Consider the following 12,181-nt stretch of genomic DNA (forward strand, 5'->3'; position numbering starts at 1 on the left):
CTCAAATGATGCTGTCTTTGCTTTTCGAGCTCTAAAATCCTTGGTTTGACGTCTCAGAACACCTCTCTGAACCTCACAGATCATTGGCTGGACCATGGACGTTAAATTTCGGTGATGACCTTTTTCGGAGGTCATCAAAAATGCGTAATTACCGTGGACACGTGGACCGACACACGTGGACGTGGTTTAGACGATTTGGTCATTAGTTGTATTAGTTTTGGTTATTAGACGACCATTTCTCATAGGAAATACACCACGTTCTCACAGAAGATCATTCTGTAATGCATCTCACCAATTTATCCTGTGATACTTGATGATAAATTTGCACACCGCTTCGACAAGTGAAATGTGAATGTCACCAGTCCTTTTGTCCCAATCCAATAGGTTTCCCTACAACAAGCCACTTAAAATTTTGAACCAACAGTCGTACTTGTTGTTCAAAGTTTATGAGTACGTCGTCAATTTAACTTGCTTACAAACGTACTCGTGTCACTACCTGTGCTGACATATTATGAGTGGTTTGTTGTGGGAAAAGAGATATGTTCATATGCGCAGTACGACAACACGCCTGTACTGCCGCTCGTAGAAACATAAGAAAGCTACAAGGACGTAGACACGTATATTTACACGTGGACTTAATCTCGCAGATCATCGGTTGGACCGCTGATTTCGCTTCTAGGGCCGAGCAGGCCAGCCCGGAACCGGTGCTTACAGCCTGTAGCACCTGTACATTAGATGTACAGGTGCTACAGGCACCTGCAGTACCTGTCGCCCTTACTGCCGGCCAAAGTAAGGATGAAAACAGGGGGGCCACAGGAAGAAAGCAAAGGAAACCCACTTGACCTGGCCCGCTGGGTGCATCCATCCTCAGTTTGCGTGCTTCGAATACTTCACGCGCGAGCTGCACCAGCTGGCATCGGAGCCATCTGGCGGGACGGCCCTGAGTTTGCACTTCGTGGCCGGTGGCGCTTCCGGCGTGGCGGCCTCCGCCGCCTCGCTCCCCTTGGACGTCGTCCGCACACGCCTAGTGGCTCAAGGTGAACCCAAGGTGAGTCGAATGGTGCGAATGCCCCAGGCGTATGCATGTGCGAGAGAAAGAATGCATCACTTGCAGGTGCGGCACGTATGCGATGACACATGCCAATTTTGGACAAAACGATACCCGAGTGCACTTCGTTGTTTATTCAGTTCCTTCATCATCGATCACGGTTCCAGAACTATTCTTATTAGAGATCGTGTGTATATGTATGCATATATTACACCTTTAATTACGCATGTATGCCAATTGCATTGATATGCAATTACACATATAACGGCACATAAAATTACGCTTAACGTTTTATGTATTGTACCTGCGCGATGCGTGTGGAAAAGGGATGACCAGGGATGTCCTTTAACGTATCGTGCAACTACAGGCAGTGTAGATATAAGCAACAATCTTAACTGGTCGAACTATATCTAGTTTTCCATAAACAGTAATATTTTCACGATCAAGATCACAAGTGTTGGCCGCGCTGCTGCGTGGCTGTGGCGGCCAGGCCGCTGTTACGCATTCCAGCCAACATGTGTGATGACTGCCATAGAAAGGAATGCCTGACAACAGCCTGGCCGCGAAAGCGGGCTTCACCCCGTGCGTTGGAAGTCACCGTCGACACGTGTGGCGCTGGCGTCCCCCGGCGCCCGGGGCGGCCGGAATCGGTGTCCGGGCCCGGTCCGAGGGGGCTGGGTGGCACCCGTGTACGGGCTGGTCCTCACAGCGGCCAGTCGGCTGAGCGGGCGGCGAACCCTTCAGAAGGCAGGATGCCGAGCGCCGCTGACCGCGTCCACCACACGGTCGCCTGGCGTAGCTGGCGAGAGACACCCGGTGGGGCTGCAAGAGCCACCGATGCTGCTAAAACGCATGCCAGTCGTGACTGGTTCGACGTGCGACGAGGCGCGGGGTTCAGCGTGACGTCGGTAGTCTCACGCGTGACATCGGTAGTCTCGTGCGTGACATCGGTAGTCTCACGCGTGGCATCGGTAGTCTCACGCGTGGCATCGGTAGTCTTACGCGTGACATCGGTAGTCTCACGCGTGACGTCGGTAGTCTCGCGCGTGACATCGGTAGTCTCGTGCGTGACATCGGTAGTCTCACGCGTGGCATCGGTAGTCCCACGCGTGGCATCGGTAGTCTCACGCGTGACATCGGTAGCCTTACGCGTGACATCGGTAGTCTCACGCGTGACGTCGGTAGTCTCACGCTTGACGTCGTGAGGCCTAGGGTCGAAGTCTCATCTAGCGTTCAGACGATGTCGGCTTCACTGCAGGTCGTCGGATTCAAGTCTGCGTCGTCGGCCCAACTGCACTGCGTTCACAGTCGTCGCCCGCGGTGGCCTCGTTCCGTTTCTGAGCGTGCTCGTCGCGCGGCCGAGCGTCGCTCATCGCCGCCTGGATCTCCTCCAGAGAGCGGCCGCGCGTGCGCGGCACGACCACCGAGAACGCCACCAGCGCCACGTGCATGCCGCCGAAGAAGACGTACAGGCCGGCCATGCCGAGTTCGCGCGCTGCCCACGGCAGTGCGTACACGGTGGCGAAGTTGAGCAGGCCGAAGTAGAAGAGCACGAGCCCGCTGGCGGAGGCGCGTACGGTGTTGGGCAGCAGCTCGGCCATCAGGACGCCGGCCAGCGGCTGCGGCCCGACGGCCAGCGCGCCGACCACGGCCAGCAGCGCGGTCACGCAGACGGTCGGGCCGGCCGGGCCGAACGGCGTCGGCCGCCACAGCGCCAGCGCCGCGGCCGCGCAGCCCAGCAGGCCCAGCAGGCCGCTAGCCAGCAACAGGCAGCGCCGCTCCAGCCGGTCGACCAGCGCCGCCGAGACCAGCACGCAGAGGAGGCGGACGGCGCCGACCAGCGCGGCTCCGCCGTACGGCGGCAGGTCGGCGAGCCGGAACAGCACCGGCGCGAACAGGGTGGTCGGCACGCCGCCGGACGTGGCGAAGAAGGTGTAGTTGGCCAGCACCAGCAGCAGAGGCCGCCAGTGGCACCGGAGACGCGCCGCGCTCTGCCGGTCACATCCACGTTCGGGTCATCTCGTCACTGGTGCAGTGCACGAAGTCGTCAGCGCTGTAACCCGTCGCGCCGGTGGTAGACGCTATGGCGGGACATCGCACTCAAATCCACGGGACCGTGCCAGCCAAATGCTCAAACAAACTGTGCTGCGCTGCGCTGTCCGGCTCTGCGGACCGGCATCGCGTGAGCACACGTGGGGACATAGACCACGAGCACGTATAAACCTGGGCGCGTGGACTCAGACATCGGGGTGCATGGATGCGGCACCACACTGGCATGCGGTCATGTGGACCCACGGCCCCTTGAACATGTTGCCATGTGGACGCACAAACACACGCACACGTGTTCACGATCAGCAGCCGCAGCAGCAGCTCGGTGTGGGCATGACCTCATGGCCGAGATCGGCCCGCCGGCACCCAGCAAGGCACTCTGTTCAACCAGCGGCGCAGGCGGGGGAGGGGCTTAGGGGTCACGTGCTTCTTACCGTACCGCGACCTGAAATGTCAGTTAGAGGGCCTGTGTTCGGGCCGTCTATTCCTATTAATTAGAGCCTCGAAACGAAATCAAACCGGCGGCTCCGTGTCCGAACCCGCTCCTGTGTCGCCAGAATGGCAGCCAGAAGGCACCCCGCGCTCGGACTTGATGACCCTCAGCCCTTGACCGGCAACGATAATGTATCCCATTTTGTTCTACTCACGGGACGCTTTTCCCGAAAAAGCAAAAGATTTCATTAGTGTTCAAAAGCATGGGCTGGAATCAGATCAAAAATGAAAAACCCTGGTCCATGTTTGCCTGAGAACGCCAATTATTTTCAGTAGCGACTGGTAAAGCAAATTACACAAAAAAAGCTTTGAGCCTGCGCGCTCGCAATCCCAGGGGAAAGACTAGCGATGGCCGGGATTGCAGTTTTCGTAAAACTGAACGATGTTGGCCGCTGTTTTTTCTCCTCGCAATCTCAGGAGCGAGATCAGCGATGGCCGGGGTTGCAGTTTTTGTAAAAACTGAATGGCGTTGACCGCTACAGGTCGCACGCTGACCGCACCAGGTGGCGCGCGCCGTGCGCGCGAGCACAACCGTCATGAAGAAATTCCTCCAAAATTCTCTTAAAATCCACTGGTACCATTCAAAGATTGCACTGGGGTTATCTTTTCCAAAATTTTGAGGTTGTCCTCTGTAGCGATGGTTACAGCAACACGAAAAAAGAGATTCTGTCTGTACTCTTCCAGGTCTTCCAGGTCAGATTCAAACGCCACAATCGCAAAATCGCACGACTGAAGTGACCGCCCCGACCACCTGCTTAACGCACGGATTGAACCCACTGAACCATTGTAAAATGAACAGCGTCGGCGATTTATTATGTGTAGTAGTTTAACACCTGATTTCTTCAGCTTATTGTTTCCGCCACTCAAGTAGAAGTGAACTCGCTTTGGGCTTCTGGCTTCTGTTTCGTTCAAAGATGGCAAAAATGATAATAAATCGAAGGAAACCGTGCCCCATGTTGGCAAGTAGGCCACATCCGGCGACTTTGGGGGCTTTTGATCATTTTATCACCAGGGCGCCCTTTGTCAATCCCGCCCGCTCCCCTTGCCATGCCTCTGACTGCGCCTTTGTGGTCGACATTCGCCAAAGGGCACTCACAGGTGTCCGGTCACGTCCCGCCCGTGCACTGGCAATGCCCGGAGACATTGGCCTCGCATGATGCGAAAAAAGTGGCACTGAACGTGCCAAGCGGTGTCAACAGCCCGTGGCGGCCGCGGCCAAGCCCGTCTCACCCGTTTGAGCGAGGCGCCCTGCGCGTGATCGTGGGCGAGCGACGCGCGTATGGCGGCGATCTCCCGGGCCGTGTCGAAGTGCTGGCCGTGGAAGAAGCGCAGCGCCCTCTCGGCCTCCTCGCCGCGGCCCGGCTGGGCCGCCAGCCACTTGGGGGAGGAGGGCAGCAGGAAAGACGTGAAGAGGGCCAGCACCACCGGCGTGGCGCCCAGCACTAGGCACACCGTCTGCGAAAGGGAGGGCAGGGGGTGAGCTGGCTGGGCCGGCTCTAGAGTGTGGCTGATTGGGCAGGTGGTGGCTGGGGGTGAGCTGGCTGGGCCGGCTCTGGGGTGTAGCTCATTGGGCAGGTGGTGGCTGGGGATGAGCTGGCTGGGCCGGCTCTGGGATGTGGCTGATTGGGCAGGTGGTGGCTGGGGGTAAGCTGGCTGGGCTGGCTGGGCCGGCTCTGGGGTGTGGCTGATTGGGCAGGTGGTGGCTGGGGGTGGGCTGGCTGGGTCAACCTTGGAGTGTAAGTGATTGGGCCGGCTCTGGAGCGTGGCTGGTTTGTTGGGTAGGTGCTGGCTGGGTTAGCCCTCGTTGCATTCGGTGCTACCGGAGTGCCTGTTCAGAACTGACCTTCGGAAGGAGTCCTGGAAATCCATGCTTTCCTGTATTTATGTGATCTGTTGGCCGGTGGCAGGAAGTTATGGCCAAATCTCGCGTCGAAAATCTTATGCCACCCACTTTCACCTTTACTTACGGGTGGATCTGAAGATGCAGGGTAGGCCTATCGGGTATACCCGCCCACTACTGGGGGACCCCGCTGCTACTAAAGCCCCTTACTATCACCAGTGTGTAGCCGGCAATCGGCGTGTCTGCCAGCGGCGTATTTACGTGCCAGTGGGGAGTCGGCCATTACTGGCAGGCCTAGCTGTTACGGGGAAGCCTGCTGTCGTTACCATTGGATACCCCTGTAACGTTGGGACCCACGTGTTGTCAGTGAACACACCGGTTACGGGGGTACTACATGTCTAATTGGTAGTCACCCGTCGCTGGGAGACGGCCAGCCACGAGGGCACGAACAACGCACCAGCAGATCCACCCGTCGCTGGGAGACGGCCAGCCACGAGGGCACGAACAACGCACCAGCAGATCCACCCGTCGCTGGGAGACGGCCAGCCACGAGGGCACGAACAACGCACCAGCAGATCCACCCATCGCTTGAGGGTCTATCGGATGGTGCAGCCGGCACTGGAGCACCCATCGGAGGATGCAGCCGGCGCTGGAGCACCCACCTGCCAATGCAGCAGCCAGCCGCCGACGAAGGTGGCCAGGATGCCGCACGTGCAGCAGACCATGATGCCGGTGCCGAGCGTGCCGCGCACGCCGGGCGAGGCCACCTCGCCGACGTAGGTGTGTACCGGCCCGCAGAGCACGCCCAGCGCCAGGCCGACCAGCAGCCGGCCGGCCAGCAGCACGCTGAAGTGGGCGCCCAGCGCGGTGGCCAGCCAGCCGAGCAGCAGCGGCGGCAGGCCTATCCGCAGCAGGCGCGCCGCGCCCAGCCACGGACACAGGCCGCATGACAGCAGGTGGCCTGCCATGTTGCCCACGTACAGAATGGAGGAGACCGACGACACCTGGTGGCAGCGCTAGTGAGCGGCGGCGCCGGCAGATGGTGCGGTCGGCGGCCAAAGGTGGCTCATGCACTCACGCAAGGGACAGCCGCGCCTCTGAAATCTGTGTTGGGGTGATCAAGATTGAAGGGATCAAACTGAAACATGCCGCTAACGTTACCAGAAAATGACACCTTGGAATGGGAAAACGTGAAAAAAAAAATGGGCGTGTGGGGTAACGTTGGGAAACAAGATCGCATTTTTAGAAAATTGGAGAGACATGGAGAGCCACGCTGCTGCCGGTCGTTTGTGCCGCCTGCGTTCGGTATGCGTGGGTCACTGACCTGGTCCGGTGTCAGCTGCATCTCCCCGGGGTCGGAGGTCACCTGGTCGGTGAACACGCCGATCACGGCGTTAGCCACCGCCGTGGAGAACATGATGAGACTCACGGAGAACGTGGCGAAGATCTGTAATTGCGCACGTGCGCGGTCGGCTGAACGAGGTATTACGCTGGCGGGCATGTACGCGCTCACCAGTTAACGGGCCAGTTACAGGTCACCTTACAGAGGTTACAAGGCAGCAGCTGAGATGGTCGCGTTCTAAACCAGGGTGCAAGAATGTCGTTTTGGATACCATGTTCGTGCCAAAGGGCGCGCGCTCGTAGCATTGTTTTTACCAGGTGTGGAACTGGTACTCTAATTGATTATTTTACAACCACCAACAGGTGCGACACGCATATTCTTTATTTATCAGAGGCCAGCGATGGAGCCACGGATTTTGAGGAGGGGAAACATTTTCCTGGGAACGTCCGGGATAAAATGGAGCCTCTTCACAGGTGGCTGTCGTGGGCAGCATTGTATTCAAGTGAGCATCAAATACACGCGTACCCTCTCCTTTGTCAAAATTTAACGTTATCACTTTCTATGTGAATCCATTTTTACGGTTTAGGAGTCCAGAGCGGGAGCTTTCTTGTTGATGCATGGGCTTCTCAATCCAGCAAAGAGCCCATCTCGAAACAGGTCTATTGTGCCCCATAAAGGGCGTGGGGGGCCTCCGAAATGCCATCACTGCCCTTAAGCGGGGCATCCTGATCCGGAACAGCTACCTTCTGATATATCAAAGAGGCCTCCTGATCCAAAAAAGGATCTCTCAATATATGTTCCAAGACCTAGCGCAGCCCGATCAAGAGCAGGAGCTTGCTGATGCACAAGGAGTGTCTCCCCAGCCAGCAGAGGCCTCCTGGTAGGGCCTCCTGATCCCGAGGATTATGCGCTACTGAATCCATAAAGGGTATTGGCGGCCCAATGTCGTGCGAGCTCAGCCGTGGGAGCCTCCTGGATGTGAATTTTGATAACTGACGTGTAGTTATAAAACTTTCAGCTCGTATAAAGGAGGCCTCACAAAGTGATGGGAAAAGGCATACTGTTCCTCCTCCCCCGCCCTGCCGGCAGGCAGGAGGGACAAAGCCCCTCCCCCCCCCCCTACCATTCCGATGCGCCGCCCCTGATTGAGTCACTATGTAGCATAAACGTGTATTTTTGACGCTGGCGGGAGATTAAGATGAATCTGGCGGTAACCGGTCATTTGTGCACAGGCAGGCTTAAAGATACCGCGTACTCGAACAGAAACAAAAATGTGGAAAAGTTTCATGTAACCGAATGGCTTCTAAAGCCCTTCACGTCCTCGCGATATGTGAAAATGTTATATATGTACTTACATACATGCTTCACTTTAGTTAAGCGAAAGGTGCCACTCCTTGTGAGCCGGATACACGGGATGGGTGTTGACGACCCTAACGGACTGTCACATTCGCGTCCCCAGCATGCTTCCCTCTCGAGTGAGCTTTACTCACCTGTCTGGCCAGGCCGCGGCCGTCCGTCTGGTCACTGAGCCTCATCTCCTGCGCCGCCCTGAAGCCCTGGCCACCGACAGCGTGTCCACACACCGTGCCGCCGCCGCCGTCTCTGGGCGGCCCTGGGTCAGCCGGAGCGCGTCTCGCGCCGCTGGCACTGGCCGGGCTCCGATGCTGCACCGCCTGGCTGGCGCTGCGCCAGCCGAGCCCCGGCGACCGCCCCGGCCGGCCGGCAGGTCACCCGGCCACAGCTCGGCACGTTCTGCGGGAATATAGCGGAATCTAGCTCGAAACGCACGAGGCCTCTTGAGGAGATTGTGACCTTGTGATGAAGTTTCCATGCTCGCCTACCCCAGTGGTGCATTTGTTTATTGGAATATGAGACATAATCTCCTAACTGTGTTGTTCAACAATTCGGTTGCCAGCAAAACGCGTCATTTTTAGCGTTATGTCCGATCGATAAAAGCATTTGGATGGTTACATTCGCCGAAATGATTGGAAGCATTTTAAGCCATTCGTGAGTAGCTCTACTCATTGCGGGGGTCGAACATCTAAAGATATATAAGAAACATTTACACTGTTCACATAATACCTAACAGATCACGCAGCTGCCCACGCCTTCTCAGTAACGGCTCCTGACCTGACCGTAGCAGCTCCTGACCCGACTGAAACCGCTTCTGGCTCGACCGTAATGGCTTCTGACCCGACCTGAACGGCTGCTGGGTCCCCGACCTGACCGGGACGGCCCTTGACCTGACCGTAACGACTTCTGGCTCGACCGTGGCGGCTCCTGAGTTCCTGATCCGACCTAAAGACTCCTGACTCGACCATAACAACTTCTGACCCGACCGTAACGACTCTTGACCCGACCATAACGGCACCTGACCCGATCTCCACGGCCTCTGACCCGACCGTAACGGCTTCTGAGTCCTGACCCGACCGCAACAGCTCCTGACCCGACCGCAACGGCTCCTAAGCACCTGACCCGACCGTTTCAGTATTACCGGAGTATGCGGGCGGCGGCGGCGCACATGCTGCGGAACGAGGGACCGACCGCCTTCGCCAAGGGCTTGGTGCCCACCATGCTGCAGACGGCGCCGTACACGGCGCTCCAGTTCGGCGCGTTCGCCGCCTGCAACCAGCTGCTGAGCCGCCAGCTCCTGTGTGAGTGCGGCAGGGACGTGACGGTCGGTGGAGACAGGACGCTTCCGTGCCGGCCGGCTGGGCATTCACGGCTGGATTGCCCTGCTGTGGTGACGCATCAGCGCCCTGTGCTTACAGTGTACATGAGTGCATGGTTTGGAGTTTGAGGTCATCGGAGTGTGAGTGTAAGCGGCGCACTGAGTTGGCCTGACGCGAGCCGGCCTGACTCCAGTGCAGGATCGGCCGACGACGCGGGCCATGCTGTGCGGCGTGGTGGCTGGCCTGGCCGCCAAGACAGCCGTCTACCCGCTGGACGTGGCCAAGAAGCGCATCCAGGTCCAGGGCTTCCAGCAGCACCGACACGGCTTCGGCGAGGTCAGGCTGTGACTGTGTCCCACCGGGCGGGGTCGCAGCGGTGCTGGGACTGGCAGGTCTGGGTTAGGGCGGTGGGGCAGCAGGTCGAGGTCAGGCCGGTGAGGCAGCAGATAGAGGCCAAGACGGTGGGGCAGCACATCGAGGTCGGGGCGGTGGGGCAGCAGATCGAGATCAGGGCGTTGGTGCTACGGACCAAGAACAAGGCGGTGGAGCAGCAGACAGAGGCCAGGACGGTGGGGCAGCAGATCGAGGTCAAGGTGAGGGGGCGGCAAATTGAGGTCAGGGCGTTGGGGTAGCAGATCCAGATCAAGGTGATGGGGCAGCAAATTAAGGTTAGGGCTGTGGGGCAGCACATCGAGGTCAGGGCGGTGGGGCTACAGACCTAGGCGAGAACGGCGGGGCTCCAGACCGAGGCCAGGGCGGCGGGGTAGCAGATCGAAGCCAGGGTGGTGGGGCAAGAGATCGAGGTTAGACGCGGGGGACAGACGCACATGGTGTATGTGCGTTAAAGGGGCTGCGTGATCTCCGTGGTCTCTGTTCTTTTCCAGACTCTTTGCCGCTCAGGAGCTTCGAGTTGTGATTTGAATGTCACGTTTCAGCCCACTTAAGCCAAACCTGCCGGTGTCGGAGTTTGTTGTGCTGTGATGAAAATGGGTGGTGACTAAATATCGTTAATCGTGTGACAGGCTGATTGCATCGAATAATATCCACTTAGAGACTGCCTGTAATTGCCAAAAGTTGGATAAAGTTATGGATATGCTCTGAGTTAAGGTCATGCATGGAGAAGGCATTTATGTTCCTAGTTCGTAGTGTGTCTGGACACAGGAACCATGGCATGCTGTAGGTGGCGTAGCCCCACCCCCCACGTGGGCCCCCCCCCCCCCCACGTGTGCAATCTGTGCTTGTTCTGTTTTAGCGTTTTTTTATTAATTTGTTCCCATCCGTCACTATCGGTACTGAGTGTTCTTGCCGGAAAATATGAACGCAAGTCGCGGCATTCCCTTTTGTAGGAATTTGCACGAGAATAACTAAATCAAGGACACAGGTGCAATAAGACCGTTTTACGTATACATAAGACAGTAACAATAGCCTCATTCCTCGGAGAGGGAAAAAAACAGAAAAAAAGATATGTACATGCGTTGATGTTTTGGCATCGTGTCTTTATCGAAACCAATAGCAGAAGTCAATTTAAAATTGCCTGCTGATGATTTTTGAATCAAGATCATCAATCGGATCAATCAATCAAAATCAAACAAAACAAGAAAATACTTGATTTTTTCAGGTTTTTAACAGCGAGCGACAATTTTACAGGACACCAACATTTAGGGGATTATACAGGGAGCAATTGCTAGTCATTTCTGCGATGCGGTGAATATCAAACTAAGGATTAAAATGCGCGAAAAATACGTGTACATGCAAACGAATTCAAGTAAACAGGCATCACGCATCACGCTTCATTCAAACATGTAAGCGAGATGACGAGTTAACTATTGTAATTATATGGGTTTAACGGGAAAGATAGTGTCGAAACAAATCGTGACCATCGTGGAAGGTCTCCGCCACCACGTTTGCACCACACAGCGACATCATGGGGTAATTGGGAATGCAGTTTGAGGCGGCTAGGAAAGCAAGGCGGGTGGCTATGCGGGTGCTCCATGCGTGTCGCTAGCGGTGCGAGTCTTACGCGAACGCCTGGCCGTTGCAGGTGCGTGAGTACCGCGGTCTGCTACACTGTTTGCGGTCCACGGCGTACCAGGAGGGCGTGCGCGGCATCTACAAGGGTCTGATGCCCTCCTCATCAAGGCCATGGCCACCACCGGCCTGCACTTCACCTTCTACGAGCTGGCGGTGCGGCTGATGCGGGAGGCACGTGCCAGCTAACGGCCCCGCACCGGCCTGAGCTGACGGCGGCCAGCAGTAGCGCCGCGTCGGCCAGCGCCAACGGCTAGCGCCAGCGGCTAGCGCCAGTAGTTGCCGCCAGCGGTCGGGGCCGTGCCGCGCTAGCCCGCTGGTCGGCAGGCGTCGAGCCCGTGTGCAATGTAATCTACCACAGTTTAACACGGTAGATGTACCGCTGGTGGAAGCGGCGTACCTGCCAGGCTGATCTGTTCATAGAAAACCCCGTGCTTGTCAGGATGAGGTCCGTTCTCTGTTAGCGGGCTGCCCACGTAGGAATGGTGCATTTGTTGATGTTTTTGTTAGTATTATCCGTCCGCTAAAACGCGCAACATGCGTTGCGTTAAGTTATGAAGCAATACCCTGCGATAAATGGTCGTGGAAGTCATTTTCCTCAGTTGACACTGCACCAGACTTGTTGCACCCCCGTGTTGTTATGCAGCCGAAGCGTAGTATTGACAATACAGAACTTGAGTGTACGCTCGTTGGCTTTGAAATCTGTACTT

At 57.0% G+C, this 12,181-nt stretch overlaps 1 protein-coding gene across 1 annotated transcript in view; it reads left to right on the forward strand.

Annotated features, from left to right (window-relative positions):
- LOC119102658 (mitochondrial thiamine pyrophosphate carrier-like) overlaps positions 1–11,888 on the forward strand; it is a 48,947-nt gene extending 37,059 nt beyond the window's left edge. Inside the window, 5 exon segments of the mRNA XM_037226117.1 lie at positions 872–1,048; positions 9,260–9,425; positions 9,622–9,779; positions 11,485–11,569; positions 11,572–11,888. Of these exon segments, the coding sequence (XP_037082012.1) occupies positions 872–1,048; positions 9,260–9,425; positions 9,622–9,779; positions 11,485–11,569; positions 11,572–11,660 (675 nt within the window). The 3' untranslated portion in view covers positions 11,661–11,888.
- The last annotated feature ends 293 nt before the right edge of the window (positions 11,889–12,181 follow it).

Source organism: Pollicipes pollicipes, unplaced genomic scaffold (assembly GCF_011947565.3).
Source record: "Pollicipes pollicipes isolate AB1234 unplaced genomic scaffold, Ppol_2.1 Scaffold_5724;HRSCAF=6776_pilon_pilon_pilon, whole genome shotgun sequence".
NCBI lineage: Eukaryota > Metazoa > Arthropoda > Thecostraca > Pollicipedomorpha > Pollicipedidae > Pollicipes > Pollicipes pollicipes.